Source organism: Quercus lobata, chromosome 6 (genome assembly GCF_001633185.2).
Source record: "Quercus lobata isolate SW786 chromosome 6, ValleyOak3.0 Primary Assembly, whole genome shotgun sequence".
NCBI classification, from domain to species: Eukaryota; Viridiplantae; Streptophyta; class Magnoliopsida; order Fagales; family Fagaceae; genus Quercus; species Quercus lobata.
The window spans coordinates 17,577,466-17,600,737 of NC_044909.1; the positions used below are offsets into that span (position 1 = coordinate 17,577,466).

The 23,272-nt window shown below is 38.4% G+C and overlaps 1 protein-coding gene and 1 pseudogene across 1 annotated transcript; one reads left to right on the top strand and one right to left on the bottom strand.

The window, feature by feature from the left end:
* Nucleotides 1–5,559: 5,559 nt before the first annotated feature.
* LOC115949922 lies at nt 5,560–6,264 on the bottom strand. Its single transcript, XM_031067183.1, has 2 exons — nt 6,076–6,264; nt 5,560–5,940 (listed from the first exon to the last, which is right to left on the bottom strand). The coding sequence occupies exons 1-2, from the start codon at nt 6,262–6,264 to the stop codon at nt 5,560–5,562; spliced, it is 570 nt and encodes a 189-aa protein (XP_030923043.1).
* A 1,542-nt stretch (nt 6,265–7,806) lies between these two features.
* Nucleotides 7,807–18,968, top strand: LOC115949923 (annotated as a pseudogene).
* The last annotated feature ends 4,304 nt before the right edge of the window (nt 18,969–23,272 follow it).

Here is a 23,272-nt window from a genome sequence, read left to right on the forward strand (position 1 = left end):
GACGAGTCCATGAGGAGGAGGCTTCAGTGGCACACTATCGCGGTAACCTTTCTTTCCTTGTATACTTGTCTTTACACACATGTTCATTATTGTCGTATATGCTGTTTCTTTAAACTGCCATGCATGATTAATGTCATCTCAACAGGCCGCTTAGCTAGCTCATATCCTGAATGAGCGGTTGAAGGATCTTTCTGAGGAGGTTGACCGAGAAAAGGCCGGTAGGGAGGAGGCTACCAAAACAGCCAAAGACAAAACAAAAGCTGCTGACGCTACTGATAAGAGAGCCGCTGCCGCGGAGAAAGCCCGGGTGTCGGCTGAGAAAAGGTCGGCGGAGCTAGTATCGAAACAAAATGAAATGGACTTGAAGCTAGCCAAAGCAGCAAGCTTAAACGTTACCCTATCCGAGGAAGTAACTGATTTGCGAGTGGCATTGGAAGCTTGTGAAAATAAATGGTACGATGAAGGATTTGCTGATGCAGATAAGGTTATGGAACCGATTGTAATGCAATCTCGGAAGTTGTGTTTTCAGGAAGGCTGGATGACCACCTTACATGCCTTAGGAGTTCCTGAAGACTCCCCTCTAAGGGTTCCTGGCCGGATTCCCATTCCGGACTTTTCCCCAGTTGTGCAAAACCCTGCGGGGCCTATTGATGAGGAGGAGACGGATAGTCTAAGGGAGCTAGTGGAGCAGATTAATGCTCACGTGGAAATGATTGGGACAAAAGCTACCATTAACCCCCCCACTGACGACCCTTCCGGTGAAAATGTTCAGCCCCAACCTTCTGCATCTGAGCATCAGTCTTCCGAGATGGCAACCGAGACGCAGCCCATGGATCTTACTGTTTGGTTTCCGAACCTGTTTTACATCATTTCCCTTTTGCTTTATTTAAGTAACTTTCATTTTGAGTTGATTTGCCTACATCATCGGGCTGTGGCGACTAAACAGTTATTTAATTTCTAGGTTTAACCTTTATGTCACCAGGTTTTGGTGATGAAGTAATTGGTTTTTTATGTTTGATTTTGACTAAGGCTTATTTGCCGACTAGTTGCCTTAATCACATTTATGATTACCCGGCAATGTTCTAACCTCTTTGTAATACTTCTACTTTTTCGTGCATGTATGTGTTCCTAATGAATAGGGTGTTTTTCCGTCCTTAGAATATTTTTTTAGTATAAGGTTTCCACTTGCTCGGTGATAGGGATTGAACCAAGAAGCAGGTTTCAATCTCTAGAATGTTTTTTTAGAATAAGGTTTTCACCTGTTCGGTGGTAGGGGTCAAACTGAGAAACAGGTTTCAGTCCTTAGAATATTTTTTGAATAAGGATTCCACCTGCTCGGTGATAGGGATCGAACCGAGAAGTAGGTTTCAGTCCTTAGAATATTTTTTGAATAAGGTTTCTGTCTGCTTTGTGATAGGGATCGAACCGAGAAGCAGGTTTCAGTCCTTAAAATATTTTTTAGAATAAGGTTTTCACCTGCTCGGTGATAAGGATCGAATCGAGAAGCAGGTTTCAGTCCTTAGAATATTTTTTAGAATAAGGTTTCTGTATGCTCGGTGATAGGGATCGAATCGAGAAGCAGGTTTCAGTCCTTAGAATATTTTTTGAATAAGGTTTCCACCTGCTCGGTGATAGGGATTGAACCGAGAAGCAAGTTTCAGTCCTTAGAATATAACTGACTGCTTGAATCTTCTCAACTTCCTTCGTGTTTAATGATTGGACGTGCTAAATAAATAGAGTTGATTGAGCCTGCACGAACAAGTTTCATCGTTATCATATTAGTTAGCACAAGGTACATTTTTCCATGTACGGACGATCATTGATAAAATTTCTTGAGATTATGAACATTCCATAGTCGGGGCAGGGGTGTCTCGTCCATGTTTTCCAGATAATATGCTCCTACGCCTGCAATGACTGTAATTTTGTACGGTCCTTCCCAAGTCTGGGCCAGCTTCCCGGCATTCATATCTTGCATGCTTCCTATTGCTTTCCTCAGTACTAGATCTCCGGCACTGAATTCCCTCACCTTTATATATTGGTTATAGCGTTGGGCAAACTTTTACTGATATTCGACTAGTTATATAGTCGTTGTTTCCCGATATTCTTCAAGTAAATCAAGACGCTCTGCCAGCAAATTGTCATTCTGGGACATGTTAAATTTTGAAACTCGCGCACTACACAAATTGACCTCGGCTGGTATCACAGCTTCTGCCCCATATGTGAGAGAGAATGGGGTCTCCCCTGTGGACCTCTAAGGAGTTGTCCGGTACGCCCACAAAACATTGGGTAGTTCCTCAGCCCAGTTGCCCTTTGTAACTTCCAGCCTCCTCTTCAAGCCATTCACGATTACCTTGTTCACGGCCTTAACCTGGCCATTACTTTGGGGATACGCTGGAGAGGAATATTTGTTCCTGATGCCGAGGTTGCTGCAAAATTCACGAAAAGCTCGGCTGTCGAATTGCAATCCATTATCTGATATAAGGGAGTCCGGCACCCCAAATCTGGTGATTATATTCTTCCATACGAATTTCTTTACATCCAGAGCTTTCGCCTCCACCCACTTGGTAAAGTAATCAATAGCCACCAAAATGAACCTTTGATTGCCCGTTGCTCGAGGAAATGGGCCGAGGATATCCAGCCCCCATTGTGCGAAGGGCTAAGGGCTACTGATCGGGTTCAAATGGCCTATAGGCTGGTGAATCAGGGGGGCATGCTTCTGACATTGCTCACACTTACACGCATATTCTGCGGTGTCCTTCTGCATTTGGGGCCACCAGAATCCCTGAGTCATTGCTCGGTACGCCAATGATCGTCCTCCCATATGGCTGCCACACACCCCTTCATGCAGCTCGACCAAGAGTTGGCCCACTTTCTCTGGGTGCAGGCATAAAAGGTACGATCCCTTGAAGGACCTGCGATAGAGCTTCCAGTCTTTTGACAACCAATACCGGGTAGCCACCCTGTGGATCTTGTTGGCTTCCTTCTCATCATCCGGGATTCGATCCTCAGCTAAGAAGTCAATGATGGGATCCATCCAGCACGATCCAAATGTTGCAATTGCTGTGACTTCGACCCCTGTAGCCCCCACATCTCCTGCCACCTTAATGCTAGGTTCTAGGACAAGCTCCACTTTAATTAGTCGGGGAATTTTCTCGGCTATTGATGATGCCAGTGTGGCGAGGGAGTCGGCGTGTCTGTTCTGCACCCAGGCCACTTGGATCACCTTCACCGTACAGAAGTTACTCATGGCCTGCTTTGACAACTCTAAGTATGCTTTCATCTGGGGATCTCGGGCCTCAAAACTTCCCTGCACCTGATTAACTATCAACCATGAATCCGAATAAATTTCCACATCCTGGGCTCCCAATCTTGAGACTGCCCTCAATCCAGCAAGCAAAGCTTCGTACTCTGCCTCGTTGTTGGAGGCATTAAACCCTAACTTGAATGAATGCTCCGACTATATACCTTCTGGAGTAATTATGACGATCCCAGCACTGGCTCCTATGGCGTCAGAAGCACCGTCCACATGCACTTTCCACGGATGATACTCCAATTGATAGACCATTTCCCCTTGGTTCTTAGGAGAAAATTCCGCCACAAAATCAGCTAATATCTGCCCTTTTACTAAACTTCTCGGCTTATACCTTACGTCGAAGGCACCAAGCCGTATTCCCCACTTAGCTATCCATCTCGTGAAGTCAGATCTTTTCAATAACGACTGTAGGGGGTATTCGGTCAACACATACACAGTATGAGCTTGGAAATACTGAGGTAACTTCCTGGTGGCATGTACTAATGCCAACACCAATTTTTCTAAAGGCAAATATCTGGTCTCCGTGTTGACTAGGGTCTTGTTGATATAATACACGGGTTGTCGTACTCCCCAGTCCCTTAAAAGTGCGGCACTTACAGCATGGTCAGATACCGACAGGTACATAAACAGGTCCTCACTGGGCTCTGGTGTTGCTAGCATCGATGCCTGTGTCAAGTATTCCTTGAGATCCTAGAAAGCTCTTTCACATTCATCATCCCACCGAAATCCTTTCCACTTCTTTAAAAGCTAATAAAATGGATGGCAGCGATCCGAAAATTTTGAGATGAATCGGTTAAGAGCGGCTAACATCCCGGTCAACACCTATACTTCTTTTAGATTGCTCGGCGACCTGAGATGCTTCACGGCCTCGATCTGATCGGGATTAACTTCTATCCCCTGGCTGGTGATTAAATATCCCAAAAATTTGCCAGCTCCCACTCCAAAGGCACATTTTTCTACATTAAGGCGCAACCTATGTTTCCACAATATCTCAAACACCCCCTGAAGATCCTCTACATGTCGCACTTCTTGCTTGCTCTTTACTACCATGTCGTCGATATACACTTTAGTCGTATGCCCAATTTTGTCCCGAAACATCCTCGTCATCATCCGCTGATATGTCACCCCGACATTCTTTAGCCCAAAGGGCATCACGATGTAATGATAATTAGCGTCGGGACATATGAATGCTGTCTTCTCCTGGTCCTCAACAGCCAGAGTGATCTGATGATATCCCTGAAAGGCATCTAGGAAACTCATCCTCGGGTGCCCGTAGGTGGCATCCACCAACTGATCGATTTTTGGCATAGGAAACGGGTCCTTCGGGCATGCTCGGTTTAAATCCGTGAAATCTACACAGACCCTTCATTTGCCGTTCTTCTTCCTGACAGCCACGGTATTCGCCAGCCACTCTAGAAAAAAGATCTCATTTATCGCTCTGGCCTCCTTCAGCCTCTTAACCTTCTGCCTTACTGCCTTAACATGATCTTTGGCTGATCTCCTCAGCTTTGCTCCTTCGAGGGATATGAGGGGTCTACATTAAGCTTGTGAATGATGAACCCGGGATCAACCCCGGGAACTTCATAGGGGCTCTAAGCGAAGACATCTATGTTTTGAGTAAGAAACAACAACACCTGCACTCTATCCTTATCTTTCATACTTGCTCCAATCTAAAAATACTTATTAGTATTCGGAAATATCTTTACCCTTATTAACTCCTCAGCGCAGCTAGCTCCCATTCCTTCTCGGGGCTCTTGTGATTGCTATAAAGGGACCTTTTGGGATGGATCTTCCCGCCCAACCTGCTCCTGTTTGGACTACTCTTTCTCTTTGTCTCCTACTAGTTGTTCGGTTGTCTGTTCTCGATCGACCTGATTCTCTCGCTTCTAATTAACTACAGCAATAAGGTACTATCTTGCCACTTGCTAGTTTCCCCTTATCACGACAATGCCCTGCTCAGTTGGGAACTTGATCTTTACATGCAAGGTAGATGGGACAACCCCCATTGAATGAATCCACGACCTTCCCAGAATCGCCGTATACGGGGAAAATGAAGTTACTATTGTAAATGTTACTACTACCTCCTTCCCCCCCCTCCCCATAATCACGAGAAGTGAAATTTGCTCTTCTGGAATTACTACCTTACCATCGAACCCAACCAAGGGCGAAGTGTACTTCACAACGTCCTCCTTCTTTAGTTCGAGCCCCCTAAATAGATCCGGATACATTACGTCGGCCCTGCTTCCTTAGTCTACCATTACCCTTTTTTCCAAGAAGCCACTTATCCGGACTGTGACCACTAATGCGTCATCATATGGTTGGATTATTCCCTCCAAATCGTCATCATCGAATGCGACAGGCTCCCGTGCAGACCTCATTTTCTTCTCCGGCGGTTGTACGTCCCAGCAGCTCTCTACTGGTACTATAGTCAACACTCCTTTCCTTCTTCCTGCAATGAGCCCCTCTAGGGCAGCATGGATAACTTCAATCACCCCTAAAGGGGGTGGAAGAGGATTCCCCCTTTGCCGAGTATCTTTCCTTGCAACTCTGTTCCCCGAGTCCAGCACAAATTCCTTTAAATGCTCGGCCTTAACCAATTGCCCGAGGTGATCCTTCAACACTTGGCACTGTTCGGTAGTGTGACCTTTGTCTCAGTGATAGGTGCAGTACAAATTCTGATTCCTCCTAGATAGGTCTCCTCCCATCTTGTTCAACCATCGAAAATATGGCTCGTATTTGATCCGGTCAACAATCCTGTGTACCGGTTCCTTAAATGTCACATTTACTTCTCTCATTTGTGTTACCGGTTCTTGAATCATCAAGCCCCTTTGAGATATGAACGGAAAACCACTTTGCCGGGGACGATTTATCATCAGTGCTTTGCCTTTACTTTGCAACTGGTTATCCTCTAGTCGTTTATATTCCTTAATGCGTCTCATAAGCTGTCTCATGTCTTCGAGAGGCTTCTTAGTCAACTACTCCCGTAATTCGGAGTCCTCAGGCAACCCCATTCTAAAAGTGCTTGCTGCAACCTTCTCATTATTCCTGCCTATCTCATTGTATAGCTCCCAGTACCGGTTGGCATAACTACTGAGGGTCTCCCCTACCCTCATTTTCATGTATAAAAGCGCATCTACCGGTTGTGGTACTTGGCTACAGGTCACATTAAACCACCTCAAAGCGGTTGGTCCTAGACTCGAAGGAAATACCTTGCACATCAGCGCATTGTTATGAGTATGCAGAGACATCATCTGAATATAATGACTGATGTGCTCTATTGGGTTAGTTTTCCCGTCGTAGCAATTGAATGGTGGGCGGGTAAACCTGCTCGGCATTTCAGCCCGTTTGATATCATCTGAAAATGGGGACCGAGTTGTTTTTCGCAAAGCGCGACTTATAGCATCCATGGCAGCATTATGAGGCTGCCTTTCCTTTTAGGAGACTGAATTCCTGACTAGATTCTCCTGAGAACGTGAGCGATCTCGGCGTTGCCCTGACTCTCGGGAGCGTGACCGGTCCCGATGTCATCGAGATCCCCACAAATACGAACGGTCTCGGTACTAACGGGATTCCCGAGAATGTGAATGACTTTGCCGTTGTCGAGATCCAGACTGATTAGACCCCGCCCCATATCTATTTCCCCCGTTGTCGGCCTCTCTTTCTTGGTCATCTCTGTCTCTTCTCCGACGCCTGCCCCTTACCTCCAACTCTAAGCCCTTGATTAGTCTGCGCAGCCGTTCAAGCTCTCCATCTCTCTCCTCCCTTTGCCTATGTCCCATAGCACGGGAGACTATCTGTTGGGTCTGGTATGATCCTTCTCCCGTGCCGGACATTTCTTCTTATTGACTGTGCTCCCTATCTTCTCGTTCCTTTTGTTTGCGCTCTCGCCAGCTAGATACCCAAGAAGATCCTACGGATCCACTTTCTGTGTGACTCCCTGAATGCCTTTCAGACATTTTTCCCGAGCTTAAGTCCCTTTAGAATCACAGCGTTATAGGAGAGCCCCACGGTGGGTGCCAATTGTGCACGCCAAAGATGAGGTTATTGGGCTGAACCTCAATTGGGCTCACAACTTATTTGTATAGTGGGTTTGGGTATCCTACTTTGAGTCGTTCTAGACTTTGAGACTCAATGAGATCACTTCTCTCTCTCTCTCTCTCTCTCTCTCTCTCTCTCTTAATGTTTCTTTCCTTTTCTAGGCTCTCTTTCTCTCTCTGTTTCTCTCCCCAAAATTCCATCCCCTTCCCATTCTTTAGCTCCTCCTATTTATAGCCAATTATTAGTGGAATGATTATCATTACTTTTTAAACTAGTGCAATGAGAGGTCCAATGTTGTTAATTGTAAGTGGGTGTTTAGGTGTGAGTGGCTTTGGAAATAGTTCCCACTGCAGCAAATGTGCTCGGCAGCGAAGTTTCCTAAGGCATTGCCGGGCACACACAAGGCGGTGTGACCGAACATTTGCATATTGCCCAGGGACGACTTGTTGAGCAATATGCGAGCTGGAATTGGCTACCTGCTTCTTAGGCATTTGAACAACACCCAGCTTGGGCTCATAGCTTTTGTGGGCTCGGGCCGGGATCTTGAGCAAAACAGAGGTTAGGTCCCTGGGTCATACTATTGATCCATGGTCCAAGGCCCAAATGGACTTGGATGTATGGGGCCGTACAGTTATCTTTATCTAAAAAATTGCTGTAATTTAATGCAGTCACTTGATAGAACACAACTTTTAAGCCTAACTTTTATTATATAGTATATGATTTAGACAATATTTGTATTTTGAGTAAATTTGACATTACGTTGGAGCCTCCCATGCTATGGAATATCAATATATCAACTTACTATTGCAGTTCTTTATTTGTGAAGTATACGTGTTTGATATTGCTCCAGAGAAAATAGATTGTTTGTGGACAAAATATTTGTTTAAAAATCTGAAAAAAATGAACTACGTTTGTTTGACTTTAATCTGAGTTTGAAATTGAGGCAGTTAAAAACGAGATGTTAAAATAATGAAATTGATAACTCTTAATTACGAAGAAGCAAGGTTGTGACCGGTAAAAACACAACCGAACAAGACAAAGATGTTTATCTTGGGTAGTATCAACTATCAAGCCACAGAAGCATTTAATAGCCGCTCTCTTCTTCGTTCTCGGCACACACAGCCACACGGCAATCTCAACAAGCAGGTCAGTCTCTTTCTCTCTTTGGCCACCACATTGTTTTTTAAAATTTTCCAAGCTAAGACTTTACACATGAATTCCCAGACGTTCCCAATTTATTGGAAATGACTGCGCGTTTCTGCTTTTGCATTATGGTGGACTTTAGTGAGCTGAATTTTTTTGGTGCCTGCTGCAAGGCTCTCTTTTTTTTGTTGTAGGACTATTTTTTATTTGAATAATTTAATAAGAAATGAAATATTCATCATAACATTTTTCACTACAATTTTATAATAAATTCTAGGTAGTAAATTATTACTGATTGTAATTTAAATCTATCACTATAATTTTTTATTTTTTTTTGTTTATTAGTAACAGTTAATAACAACCTATCACTTATGATATATTATGAAAAATATTGGCATATCTCTAATTTAATAGTTATTTGAATCCAGTTCTATAAAAATAATATATATATTTATATATTTATATATATTATGCGCTTAATTATAATGCTATTAATATTTTATAACTAATTTCATTAAAAATCATATTGTTTATTCTTTTTTGGGAGAATATTATTATAATGCAGAAGCTCATTTTTTATATAATATCATGGGCACAAACTTTTTCATAATTTATTAAGGCGATTAGTTATAATTAAAGTAACATTACTTTCACACAGGTTTACCACTAAATTCATTTTTATTATTCGCCATTCATAACATATTACATAATGTGGGAAAGAAATTGTGAAGAATTTTGCTGTTATAGAATTTTTATTTTATTTATTTTATTTTTATTATTTTACATACAAAGTTGTAAGGACTTAATTTATTGTTGAACCTTTTTTCCCTATTATTTTCATGGATAGATTTTGAGACTTTTTTATTTATTTTTTGGTTAGAAAGTTTTCTACAATTGTAGGTGGAAAGTTACTTAAAAGTTGTAAGATCTAGCCATGGCTACTGAGCAGATGGGAGTGCTTAAAGCACTCGATTTTGCTCCATTGCGTCTGGACTCTCATTTGGAAAATCAGCAGTTGGTGTCATTAGTACACTTTGTTTCTTTAGGTTCTGGCTTGGCTTTGGCATTGGTGGAGATTATCCTCTTTCGGCTACAATCATATCTGAATACGCTAACAAAAGGACTCGTGGGGGATTTATCGCTGCAGTTTTTGCCATGCAAGGCATGGGAATTTTATTTGGTGGGATTGTTGGAATAGTTGTTGCAAGCATCTTCGAAAAAACATACCCCGCTGACACGTACCTTGGTAAGCCACTTACTTATGTGCCACAACAAGCTGATTATGTTTGGCCAATAATTTTGATGGTTGGAGCCATCCCTGCCGCCCTTACATACTACTGGCGTATGAAAATGCCCGAGACAGCTCGTTATACAGCCTTGGTTGCCAGGAATGCAAAACAGGCCGCATCAGACATGTCTAAGGTACTACAAGTAGAGCTCGAACCAGAAAATGACATGATAGAGATGGGAACTCAGGATTCCTATGATTTATTGAAAAAATCTGAGAGAAATCTAAATAGAATTGAGAGAATTTCATTGATTAGAAAATGATTACAAGAGTTGAAGTAAAGTAATAAAATACATAATGCTCTGTTTATATACATAGTGAGAATAAACATCCAAAAATGGCGCCAAAAACAGTTATTGAAACTTCTAAAATATACACGTGTCAACTGTGACCAATTGTTTCCTAAAATCTCGAAACCTAAGTCTTCAGTGCTCTTGAGTGAAGAATTCATGATGTGGCATTGCCTCAATGACTTCCAAGACTTCAGTGCTAATTAGGTCAGGTTATCAAAGTTTAGTTGATTGTACAGATAAGAAACAACAGCAGAAGAGAGATGCAAGTAAGGCAAGATGAGTTTGTTGAAGAATGTTTGAGGACATTAGCTCAGGCAGAGAGGCAGAGCATTGAAGCAGAGCATTAGAGGACTTGTAAATAAGCTTGCTAAACGACTGATATAGTAGATACGATATGTAGTTTAGGCTTAGATCAGTTTGAAGCTATGTATTAACATGTATAGTGTAGTGATTGGTTGTAGATAATTGATTTGTATAGTTTGGAATTGGTTAAGGGTTAGTTAGTCTCAATCTTGTAATAGCTCTGTTATATAAATCTCATGTACATTCAGTTTGTTAATTAATTGAAGTATTACAAAGTTTCTTCAATCTTGATTCTCTCTCTAGCTTCTCTATTTCCTAGCTCTCTGTTTCATTATATGGTATCAGAGCAGTTGAACTTCTGTTAATGGCAAATCAAGATCAAGCTTCGCAATCTTCTACTTCTCAATCTATTGCTTATCGTGAGCTTTCTCCAATGGAGGATCCGAGAAGTCCTTTATTCTTGCACCATGGAGAATCATCAAGTGCAATTCTTGTCACTCAGCTCTTGACAGAAGACAATTACCCTCATTGGGCTAGGGCTATGCTTATGGCATTGGATGCGAAGAGCAAGCTAGGTTTTGTGGATGGTTCTATCACAGCTTCCATGGCTATCACTCCTCTGGAATAGATTGCTTGGTCAAAGAACAATTCCATGATTTCTTCATGGATCTTGAATTTTGTTTTTCCTCACATCACTGCAAGTGTAATTTACAAAAACACTGCAATGGAGGTTTGGAATTCACTCAGAAACCATTTCCCACAAGCCAATGCTGCACGAATTTAACAGCTTCAGAAATTGATTTCAACAATTATGCAAGGAGATGCAATAGTGACTACTTTCTTCACTAATCTTCAAGCTTCTTAGGATCAACTGCTTAATCTCAGGCCTTTACCATCTTATTCTTGTGATAAATGTGTCTGTGGAGTGAATGACAAAATCACATTCTTTCATCATCAAGATTCCTTGATGTAATTCCTAAATGGCTTGAATGAAGTATATTCACAAGTCAGGACTCAGATTTTGATGATGGAGCCAAGTCCCTCAATTGACAAGGCCTTCTCTTTGGTGATACAAGAGGAAAGGCAGAGGGCTTTAGGTTTCAATGGAGGCACTTCAGTTGATTCAACTACTCTTGCAGTCAAGACTCAATGGTTCAATCAAGGTGAGAAGAACAACAAAAGGCAAGGGTAGACCTGTATGCAGCCAGTGTGGCAAAGTTGGTCATTTCATGGAAAAGTGTTACAAGCTAGTTGGATTTCCACTAGGGTACAAGCAAAAGGGCAAGGTGTCTATGGCCAACCAATTGACTCTTGATAATGATTCTGGTGGTCAATCCGAGGCTACATCACAGTCAGGATCTTTTCCTTTCACCGCTGAACAATGCCAGCCGTTGTTGTCAATGCTGAGTTTTCATGCATCTTCTTCTAACAACATTGATGCTATTCACTCAGTCAATTCAGCTCTCTTAGGTATTTCTTGTGCCTCTTTCCAGGATTCTGTTTGCCTTAATTTGAAGAATTCAGTCTTTGCTGAAAATCCTTCAAACAAAACAGCTCACAATGAAGAAACTTGGGTTCTTAACACAGGGGCCACTGACCATATCATGCATTCTACTTCTTTGTTCACCAAGATAACTAGTTCAATCTCTTCTTTTGTTCATTTGCCTAATGGTGAAAAAGTTCTTGTCACACACATAAGCACAGTTCAGCTCACTTCAACCTTAATTCTTGAGGATGTGATTTGTGTCCCAGCTTTTACTTTTAATCTGATTTCAATGAGCAAATTAACTAAATCCTTGTCATGTTGTTTAGTTTTTCTCTTAAATTATTGTTTCATACAGTACCTTACTTGCTAGAAAATAATTGGATTGGGTGAGCTTCATAACAATTTGTACCTGCTGCAAACTTCAGAGAATTGCAAGTCTATCTCAGAAACCACTACTGTCCTAGAGTCAGTTTTACAGTCCTTTGCTCATTCTGTTTCTCATGTTCCTAGTGTTACTAAGCCTTACTTGTGGCATCTTAGATTATGACATGTTTCTGATGATAAACTTCATCACTGTATATCAAATGTAGCTTCTTTTCATTCCAATAAAAAATGTGTTGTTTGTCCCATTGCAAAGCTTAAAAGATTGCCTTTTCCTGATTCTAATCACATGTTTAATCATGCTTTTGACTTAATCCATTGTGATGTATGGGGACCCTTTGCTAAAGCAACTCATGATGGTTTTAGATACTTTCTTACAATTGTAGATGATGCTACAAGATCTACATGGGTTTACCTCATGAAATCTAAAATAGATACTAGGCCTTTATTAATTTCATTTTGCAAGATGATCTTTACTTAATTTCAAACCAACATCAAAGTAATTAGAACTGACAATGCTCAAGAATTTTTTCCCAAATACTTTTATGCTCAACATGGAATTATCCATCAACACTCATGTGTTGCCACTCTACAACAGAATTCAGTTGTGGAGAGAAAGCATCAGCATATTTTAAACATTGCTAGGGCATTGAAATTTCAATCTAATATACCACTTTGTTATTGGGGTTGATTGTGTTTTGACAATTGTGTATATCATCAGTAGGCTGCCTAGTACTGTTTTAGACCATAAAACTCCTTTTGAGAAACTTTATAGCAAGATTCCCTCTTATCATCACTTAAGGGTGTTTGGCTGTCTTTGTTTTGCATCTACACTAGCTCACAATAGGTCTAAGTTTGGTCCTAGATCTATTCCTTGTGTTTTTCTTGGTTACCTTTTTGGTGTTAAGGGTTACAAGTTGTTAAATTTGGTCACAAGGCAGATATTCATTTCAAGGGATGTTTCCTTTCATGAATACTTTCCTATTCATTTCTTCTGTCACTTCACCACAGTCCTCTATTTCTTTTCCTAACATTTGTCCTAATGTGGCTACTCCAGTTGATTCCATGTTTCTAGACCCTATTATTTCTAGTCTTATTCTTGTTTTTGGACAAGTTTTAGATCCTATTCTTCCTATCATTTCAAATTTTGCAATACCAGAATCTGTCATACCAGATTCTGCACTACCAGAATTTGTCATACCAAATTCTGTCCATACTAATTCTGCAGAACCTGGTTCTTTGCCCCTTGATCAAGGGCATGTTGTTGTTCCACTTGCTTCCAATCCTTCTTTAAAAAGATCCTCCAGACCTTCTAAACCCCCTTACTACTTGCAAGACTATAAGTGCAGCACTATCACTTCCAATGAGCTTACACAATCCAATCCTATCAACAGTAAGTGAGGTGCTTCCTTAAATACTCCAAGTACTAAATACCCTATTTTTGACTATCTTGATTCTTCACATCTCTCTCCCTCCTATGCCAATTTCTGTTCACTTATCTCCTCTATACTTGAACCAAGATTCTATCATGAGGCTGTTAAGGATCCTAAATGGCAAGAGGCTATGAATGCTGAGATTGCAGCTTTGGTTTCCAATCATACTTGGACTCTTACACCTTTGCCTTCCAACAAAAAGGCCATTGGATGCAAATGGGTCTATAGGGTGAAGTACAAAGTAGATGGCTTTGTGGAGATATATAAAGCAAGACTAGTTGCTAAGGGGTTTACTTAGCAAGAGGGATTGGATTTCACTGACACTTTCTCACCAGTTGCAAAGTTGACTACTACTAAGACTCTTCTTGCCATTTATGCTGTGAAAGGATGGCATCTAGTCCAATTGGATGTCAACACTGCATTCTTAAATGGGGATTTACATGAGGAGGTGTATATGCAACTCCCTTAAGGCTTTCATAGCAAAGGGGGGAATGTTGTTTGCAAACTAAATAAGTCTTTGCATGGGCTTAAACAGTCATCAAGGCAGTGGAATGCAAAGTTTTGTTCTGTTCTTAAACAGCTTGGTTTTAAGCAATCTAAAGCTGACCACTCACTATTTACAAAGAAGTTTAATGATTCTTTCATAGCTTTAGTGGTTTATGTTGATGACATTCTAATAGTTAGAAACAATGTGCAAGTAGTTGATGAACTTAGAGTTTCTTTAGATCAGCACTTCAAACTTAAAGACCTTGGAGGGTTAAAGTATTTTCTTGGTCTTGAGATAGCTAGATCAAACAAAGGAATTACTTTTTGTCAACAAAAATATGCTTTTGAGATCTTGAAAGATGCAGGAATGTCAGCTTACAAGCCTAGCAAGGTACCAATGGAGCAGAATTTAAAGTTAAGCAAGTTTCAAGGTAAAGTTGTTATCTGATCCTGGAGTGTATAGAAGGTTGGTGGGCAGGTTGTTGTATCTATCACTAGACCAAATATAGCATATCCTATTCACAAGCTAAGTCAATTTATGTCCAAACCCAGGAAGCCTCATCTTGATGCTACTTATAAGGTGTTTCAGTACATAAAGGGTTGTCCTGGTCAAGGAATTTTCTTATCAACTTCATCAGATTTTCATTTGAAGGTTTACACAGATGCTGATTAGGTATCTTGCATTGATACTAGAAGGTCAACCACAGGATATTGCATCTTTTTGGGTGATTCTCTAGTCTCTTGGAAGTCCAAGAAACAGTCCATAGTGTCTAGATCTTTTGTTGAAGCAGAGTATAGAGCTATGGTTGTCACAGTTTGTGAGATGACTTGGTTATTGGCATTATTGAAAGATTTGGAGATCTATCTTCCTCAACCTGCATTATTGTCTTGTGACAATCAAGCAGCCATTTATATTGGAGAAAATCCAGTGTTTCATGAAAGAACCAAGCATATAGAAGTAGATTATCATGTTCTCAGAGATAAGGTGCAAGACAATGTGGTTAGATTGTTCTTTACTCCCACTCACTCACAATTGGCAGACTTGCTTACAAATGCTCTTAGTGGTCAACAACTGAAGTACTTATTAGGCAAGATGAATATTGTGAATATCCATAGTTTAGCTTCTTATCTTGAGGGGGAATATCAAAGTTTAGTTGATTGTACAGATAAGAAACAATAGCAGAAGACAGATGCAAGAAAGTCAAGATGAGTTTGTTGAAGAATGTTTGAGGACATTAGCTCAGGCAGAGATGCAGATCATTGAAGTAGAGCATTGGAGGACTTGTAAATAAGCTTGCTAAACGACTGATATAGTAGATACGACATGTAGTTTAGGCTTTGATAAGTTAGAAGCTATGTATTAACACGTGTAGTGTAGTGATTGGTTGTAGATAATTGATCCGTATAGTTTGGAATTGGTTAAGGGTTAGTTAGTCTCAATCTTGTAATAGCTCTGTTATATAAACCTCATGTACATTCAGATTGTTAATTAATGGAAGTATTACAAAGTTTCTTCAATCTTGATTCTCTCTCTAGCTTCTCTATTTCCTAGCTCTCTGTTTTCTTATACAGGTGTTGATGCACGCTGTGTGGCCTGATCACTGCACTGCTTATCAGCAAGTGTTGCACTCCCTACCATTCTTGTGGCTTGACTAGTGCACTTCATCTTAGCAACAGCTGCATCACCTGCCACACTTGTAGCTTGTCTCATGCTTCTCTGCCCTGTAGTATGCCCTGCAATTTTAACACTTATTCTCGAGCGAATTTGTGAAACAGCATGGGCTTCACTTGGTTGGAACTGCTATGTGTTGGTGCTTGGTGGACGTTGGTTACTATAGTCAAAACCTTTTCCAGAAGAATGTCCTCTCCTCAGTTGGTTGGCTTCCTCCATCAAAAAATACGAGCGCTATTGAAGAGGTTTTCAAGATTTCAAAGGCACAAACGCTAATAGCACTGTGCGGTACTGTGCCGGGGTATTGGTTTATGGTGCTCTTCATTGATCATATAGGACGGTTTGCAATCCAATTGACGGGGTTCTCCTTCATGTCTATCTTCATGCTTGCTTGCTATTCCTTATACTCACTGGACAAATACGAAAAATAAGATTGGGTTTGAGGTGTTGTATGCATTCACCTTTTTCTTTTCCAACTTTGGACCAAATACCTAGGGGCATAGCCAGGAATGAATACTTGGGGGGGGCGGGTTGTAACAGAAATATACTAAATATAATTCTTAAGTCTATTGGATACAAAATTATCAACTAGGAAATTCACATATTTGTTTATGTGATCCTGAATCACGATCTATCTCTTCAAATTAAAGTTTTGGACATTTGGAGGGATGTTCATCAAGCATTGAAGTATTAACATTTGTTTCTACATCCACAGGTGTCCTAATTTTTGAATTGCTAACATCTTTTTTCTTAAAGAATGCATCAATTGTTTTTCGTTTGCTCATAATTCTTTTAGCTTTAAGAATATGACTCAAAAATTAACCTGAAAAAAATTTAAAAAAATAAAATTTTAATTAGAAATTTTTACTTAATTATATGAATGTTATTCATACTCAAGAAAAAAACAAAATTTCCACTATAATTTAAACAGTCAACCCATTTTTAATACAACTTTAATTAATAATAACCCCTCAAACAAAAACAAAAATAATTTAATTAATTTTTATTTTTATAATGTATTGGTTAATTTAATTATATAGTTTTAATTATTGTTGTTTAGCGTAACAATAAACTATATTGCTTTAATTTATTTGTCATTAATTATACAATTAACTAATTATAGTATAATAGTGATACTGTAACTAATTAACTATCTATTGTATCCATTAGCTAATGGTCCGCAACTAAAATAATATTAATCAATAAAATTTGGATGGTGAAGTCCTTAAAAAAAAAAAAAAAAACCGATATTATTTATATTATATGATTTTCAAAAATTTTTTTAATTGTTTTTTTTCCAAGTTTCAATTCCAAAATTGAAACTTGGGTAATATGTGAAGCTCAAGCCCAAGTACTGCAGTGAATAACTTCAAAATCCATTCAAAGTTTCTGAGCCTTAAAGAAGTCCAAACCAAATAGGATACAACAAGCCCAACCCAACACACAAACACACCAACCAAAAACAAAAACACTTATAACACACAAACACACAACACACAACCCACAAACACACAACACATAAACATTGTTGTGGTTGTACAACAGGACCCAAAAAAAAAATTTGTTATGAGTGCAGGCGTGTAAGATGCAAGGGAGCACAGTGTGTGGACAGTCAAATTTAAAAAGACAAAAATAGAAAAAAAAAAAAAAAAAGTGAAAGTCAGCCAAATTGGCCAATCAGATTCTCACAGTTCCACATCAAAAAAAAAAAAAAAAGATGCTGATTTCCATTTCATTCTTTATTCAGTCATTCAGTGAGATAAAGAGAGAGAGACTGAGAGTCTGAGAGAAAGTCAGAGAGAAAAACCTTGAGGGAGGGCCGGACTGCCGAAGGAAGCAACGAGCACCGCTCACCGGGGCAGTGGCGCAGAGCGATGAGCCGATGACCGATCTACCGACTACGATGTCGATTTGCGATTCATTTCCTTTTTAATTTCAGTGAGATAAAGAGCGAGAGACTAAGAGAGAGTTAGAGAGAAAAATAGCGAAATACTTTGAGGAAGGGCCGGAGGGAGCACCGAGCACCGGAGCAGAGGCAGAGCAATCTGCGTTCTCCGATTTTCGATCTGCAATGAAGGGTAACCGGGCAAGCGACGACAATGATGACGAGCTCGCTGTGGCAACGACGACGGCGACATGACCGTCCGTGGGTTATTGGGTTTGGTTTTGGTTTGTGTATTGGGGATTTTTTTTTTTTTTTTGATAAACACCTCTGTGCTCTGTGTTTGGTTTGCTGAGTTCTGTGTTTGGTTTGCTTTTGTATTGGGGTTTGATCTCTCTGCCAGCGACGACGCGACGTGATGGGATTCTGCCAGGCGCCAGCGACGTGATGGGTTCAATTTCTGATTCTCTGTATTTTTTTATTTTATTTTATTTTATTTTTTTGGTTGAGAATCCGTGGGCTTGCCGTGAGCGAGCTACCTGTAATGGGCTTACCGTGAGCGAGCTACCTGTAATGGGCTTGCCGTGGGCTTGGTTTTGTTATTTATATATATTTTTTTTTTTTTTCAGATTTTAGTTCAAATTTTTTTTGGGGTTTTTTTTTTTTTTTTTTTTTTTTTTTGCTTGAAAGTAGAACAGATAAATTTTTTTTTTTTTTTTTAATTCATTGGTGTTCCTAATTTTTGATTGAGGGTTGGGAGAATGGGTGAGAAATGGGTGGGGGGGCTGGCTGGGTAATGTTGGAGGGGCCTATTTATTTTTTCTTCATAGTCTAATGGGAAAAAAAAAAAATTTGCAGGGGCCACGGCCCCCACAAGCCACTATGTGGCTCTGCCCCTGCAAATACCACAACATTTATTGTGCCAGCAAAAATCTTCTCAGCAAGGCTAAGGTCTACTTGTCATGGAATATCAGCTGCAACTGGGAAGATTGGAGCAATTGCTGGTTTCATTGGGGTTCTCATATGCTTTTGAAAGCAAAAACAAAACTTCAAATGATGCAGGGTACCTAGCTGGTATTGGAATGCGAAATACACTTCTTATACTCGCAGGGATCAATGTAGCAGGTGTATTTTTTACCTTATTGGTGCCTGAATCCAAAGGAAAATCGCTTGAGGAGTTGACAGGGGAGATCGATGAAGATAGGGAAGAGAAGAGACCATTACTGCGTAATACTAATAATAATCAATAATAATGTAAGGTTGAATTTATTCAACCATCTAATTGGCTTTATTCCGTGCCAAATTTGCTTGTAATTCAGTATTTAGTAACCCTGTATTTAGGTGGGTTTGATGTAAGGGTAGTGAGTGAGATAGAGTGAAGATTGCTCAAGAGTATGCAAGAAAACAGAGACTCACGGCTGGGACTTGCGGGTGACTCGCGGCTGTAAGCCGCCAGACGCAGCACACGTGCCAAGCATGCTGGAAGATGAACAGTCATGCTAGCTGGACTACTACAGGACAAAACAGGACAACTAGCCATACGGTTATCTCGCGACTTGGTCAAGCCGCGAGGTCAAGCCGCGAGCCACCCCTGTTTTGTAAAACCTGACGTTTCACATTCCTCTCCCACTCCAGTATAAATACCCCTTTTACCCACGATTGAAAGAGAGCTTCCAGAGAAAATTTTGAGAGAGAAACCCTAAAGAAAAACCAGATTGTTTCATCCACAATCTATACTTTAGAGTCTCTTCAAATTCCTCAACTCTCTTCCTCTCCATTGTCAAATCCTTGAGAGGCATTATACCAAACCTGGTTCTCACCATCATCATCACTATGAGACAGTTGTTTGGATTTCTGGGAAGCAGTTAGGAAGGAACCAATCTTCATTGGTTGATGCTACTGTCTAGTAGCGGAATCCGGGAAGTTAGAAAAGAAAAAGGTTCGGCGCAACCTCGTTGGAGCAAGAAGCTTGGAGGGCTTAGGTGCACTGGGTAGATTAGGCTTGGAGGGTCTATTGCTGTCCTTGTATCCCAACTGTATTTTCTAATGGATTGTTTACCGCTTGGAGGGCGGCGGAGAGGTTTTACGCCGAGGGCTTCGGTTTCCTTTTCGATAACACATCACGTGTTGTCTTTGTGTTTGCATCTTCCTTCCTCTCTATCTTTGCCTTTTTATTATCTGCTGTGGATTTTATTTTGTTATGGCTTAAATAGTTTTTAACCAATTTCATATTATAGCATATGTTAAGTTTCCGCACACTAGTTGTTTGACATATTGCTTGAATTGGTTAAGTTGTAATTTGGGGGTCTAAACGTTCAAAGGTGTTTTTACACGTTTTTGAACTTTCAAATAATAATAAAGACTTAATTAAAAATTATTCTAGAAGTATAATAATGTTGTACTCTCAACTTTCACATAATAATTGTGAGTTTAAGTTAATGTTTTATGCTCCAAAAATATTTCATGTGAGAGAAAGGAGTACAATATTATTGTCCATCTAGATTGTAATTTTAGTTTTCTAAGTTAGATTATAATCCAATATGTTTAAGTTAAACTTTTCAAGTTCCAAAAAAAAAAAAAAAATTAAATATTTATGAGTGCAATTTGTTGCTTTGTTTGGGGGAAATGAACAAGTGTATTTGTTTAATAAACACTATTTGTAATTTTCATTTTGATTATAATTTATGTGCGACACTATCTTTTTGAACCAAATCATTTTTATTTCGTTATTTGATAAGGAAATTTTCCTTTAACTTAATAGATATTTTACGATTGGACAATACTATTGATGTGGTTTTCCAAGGCAAGTGAAGTAAAGAAGTACATTAAAAGAATTGTGCAATCATACCTAGAATACCTATTAAGTTAATGAAAAAGCTTTACAAAACTGTTGTACAACTAACCATGCTCTATGGTATGAATGTTGGACTTTTAAAAAGCAACATATTCATAATATTAATAGCATTAAAAGCAAATATATATATATATATATATACATATATATAATTTTTTTTAAGTGCATCTGTACATATTCAAAGAGTTACAAACTAATATACATATACTATATGATATGTTTGGTGTATAGTAATAGTATATATGGTCTAATTTACAATATATTTATACATCTAATATATGGTATCACTCCTTAATTATGATGATTGTACAAAATTATATACTTCCAGTATATTGTATAATTACTACAATCACAGTAGCTTATAATTGTACAATATTGCCTCACAAACGAATAATCAAATTGTCAATCACGCTTTCTCAAAATTATTAAAAAAAAAAAAAAAATGTCAATCACGCTTTAATTCATCTAAACGAAATCTAATAGCTGCTCAAGTAATAGTAATCATTTTGATAATGAATATCTGAAGGTTGTCTATACATTATATTTCAGAAAAATGAGATTGAAATTTTGGATTTTATAATTTTTAATTTTTAATAGCCATTCATGGAGCAAAGGCATTAATCAAAGTCAACTCGCTGACTTATTCCATATCCGCAACGATGCAGCAAGTGAATTTTACCAATTGGATTCTCCTGTTGCTATTTAAACGATTATTACCTGGCTTATTATACGTCATTTAGCAGCTCATTATTCATGGAAATAATCATGTAATATCCACAATAGACAAGTTTATATTTTACAATGAAACTGGCGTTTGAATAAATTATTCCATACCAGTATATCCGAGGAATTTCTTGTGATGTTTATTTATTTATTTTATTTCGTGTACAGAACACATAGTGGACCTCAAATTATTCACGCGGCGTTTATTTTTTTAATATAAATTAGATGATTCTTCTCTTTCGAACAAACATGACATTTCGTGTGAGTTTCGATGTTATGGAATATATCAATTTACAAATGCAGTTTGAAGTTACACAGTTTGATATTTGCTCCAGAGAGAATAGATTTTCTTTGAACGCAAAATTTACTTTAAAATCTGAAAGAAATTATAAAAAAAAAAAAAAAAAAAAAATCATTTTTGTTTGACTTTAGTCTCAGGTTGAATTGGGTAATTAGTTGAGAACGAGATTAAAATAACAAATTAAATAACTCTTACTTATCAATAAGCAAGGTTGTAACCAGTGAAAGCAATGACCTTAGAAGATGTATAAAAGGTGTTATATGCCAGCATATGGCTAACCACCACACTCTTCTTCAATATCTCAAGCTCCATTTGGAACTCAACAAGCAGGTCAGTCTCTTTCTTTCTCTGGCTTCCATATTTTTATTTTTGAAAATTTTCCTGCTAGACCTTACACATGAATCCCCAGAAGTTCCTAATTTATTTGAAACGACTGCTCTTTTCTGCTTTAGTATTATGGTGGACTTTGATGAGCTGAATTTTTTGGTGCCTGCAGTAAGGCTCCCTTTTAATTATAGACTATTTTTAATTTGGATAATTTCATTAACAGTTAATTGAATATTAGTTCTATGAAATCTGAATAAAGGAAAATATATCATGCCATTGGGTTATAATGTTCCTGACATTCTAAGACTATTTTTTTTTTTTAATATTATACAGTATTGTGCTTAATTTTTTTGGGGAAAATAGTATATGTACTTCATGGATTTTTTTTTTTTTTCTCCTTTTAACTTTGTGGGATACTTATCTTTATGCATAATCATAAGTATAGTCCCAGTAATATTATAGTTTGTTTTGTTTCTTTCATTTGCTTAAAATAAAAAAGAAAAATTGCATTTTAAATTTATAATTTAGTAATGAATTCAAATTAAACCTCGAACCTTCAAAATTTTCAAATCAAATAACACTTTTGATGATTGATGCCCTAAGGAAAATTGCTTGAACAAGACCATGACGTGTGGTTTGGATTGAAATAAATGTTCACACACAATTGAAAGAATATCCCAGTGTCTTTTTGTTATCTCGCCCTATAATTTGATTTTTTTAGTGGATTTTCTTTTTATATCATATTTAATGAACTATTATATTTTTTATATTTCAAAATTTTCAATAAAAAAAAAAAAAAACTTCCTACTTTTATCAATGACTTTTAAAGTTCAAAATTTATAAAAGTAAAATAAGGATAAGAGGAAAAAGGAAAATAAAGAAGAATATCAATTAAAAAAAAACTACAATCTTACTCGTATCTTTTTATTTCTCTATGGTAAGAATCGAAAATAGTTTTCCAACTAGAATTAACAGATACGGATGCTTTAATTTTATCATTGTAGGATGTGCTTCGATAAGTTAAGAATATTCTAACAGTTAAGTTTAAATATGTCTATGTAGGTACACTAATTACTTCAATTGATAAAGGTTATTCTCTTTAGTTATACCAAAAACTAATTAGGATTTACCATGATGATAAAGATCAATATCATAATAGAGTAGACAACATGAATTCAAATTCTCTCATACCAAAAAAAATGTCTAACTTATCGTATTAGATTTTCAATTTTTCATGGATAAGATAATTTTGTAGTTCACAATCTTGTTAAACATGCTAATTATATATGTCATGGGTTTTGTGGTATGGATGGAAGATATTCCACTACATCTTCATGCTATAATTCAAG

What these genes read in the sequence shown, in the direction of transcription:
- LOC115949922 (XM_031067183.1), bottom strand. Translation starts at nt 6,264, where the DNA reads ATGAGACAGCTTATGAGACGCATTAAGGAATATAAACGACTAGAGGAT. An exon ending in ATGTGACATTTAAGGAACCG is followed by an intron (nt 5,941 to 6,075) that starts GTACACAGGATT and finishes ACTACCGAACAG; the next exon opens with TGCCAAGTGTTGAAGGATCA.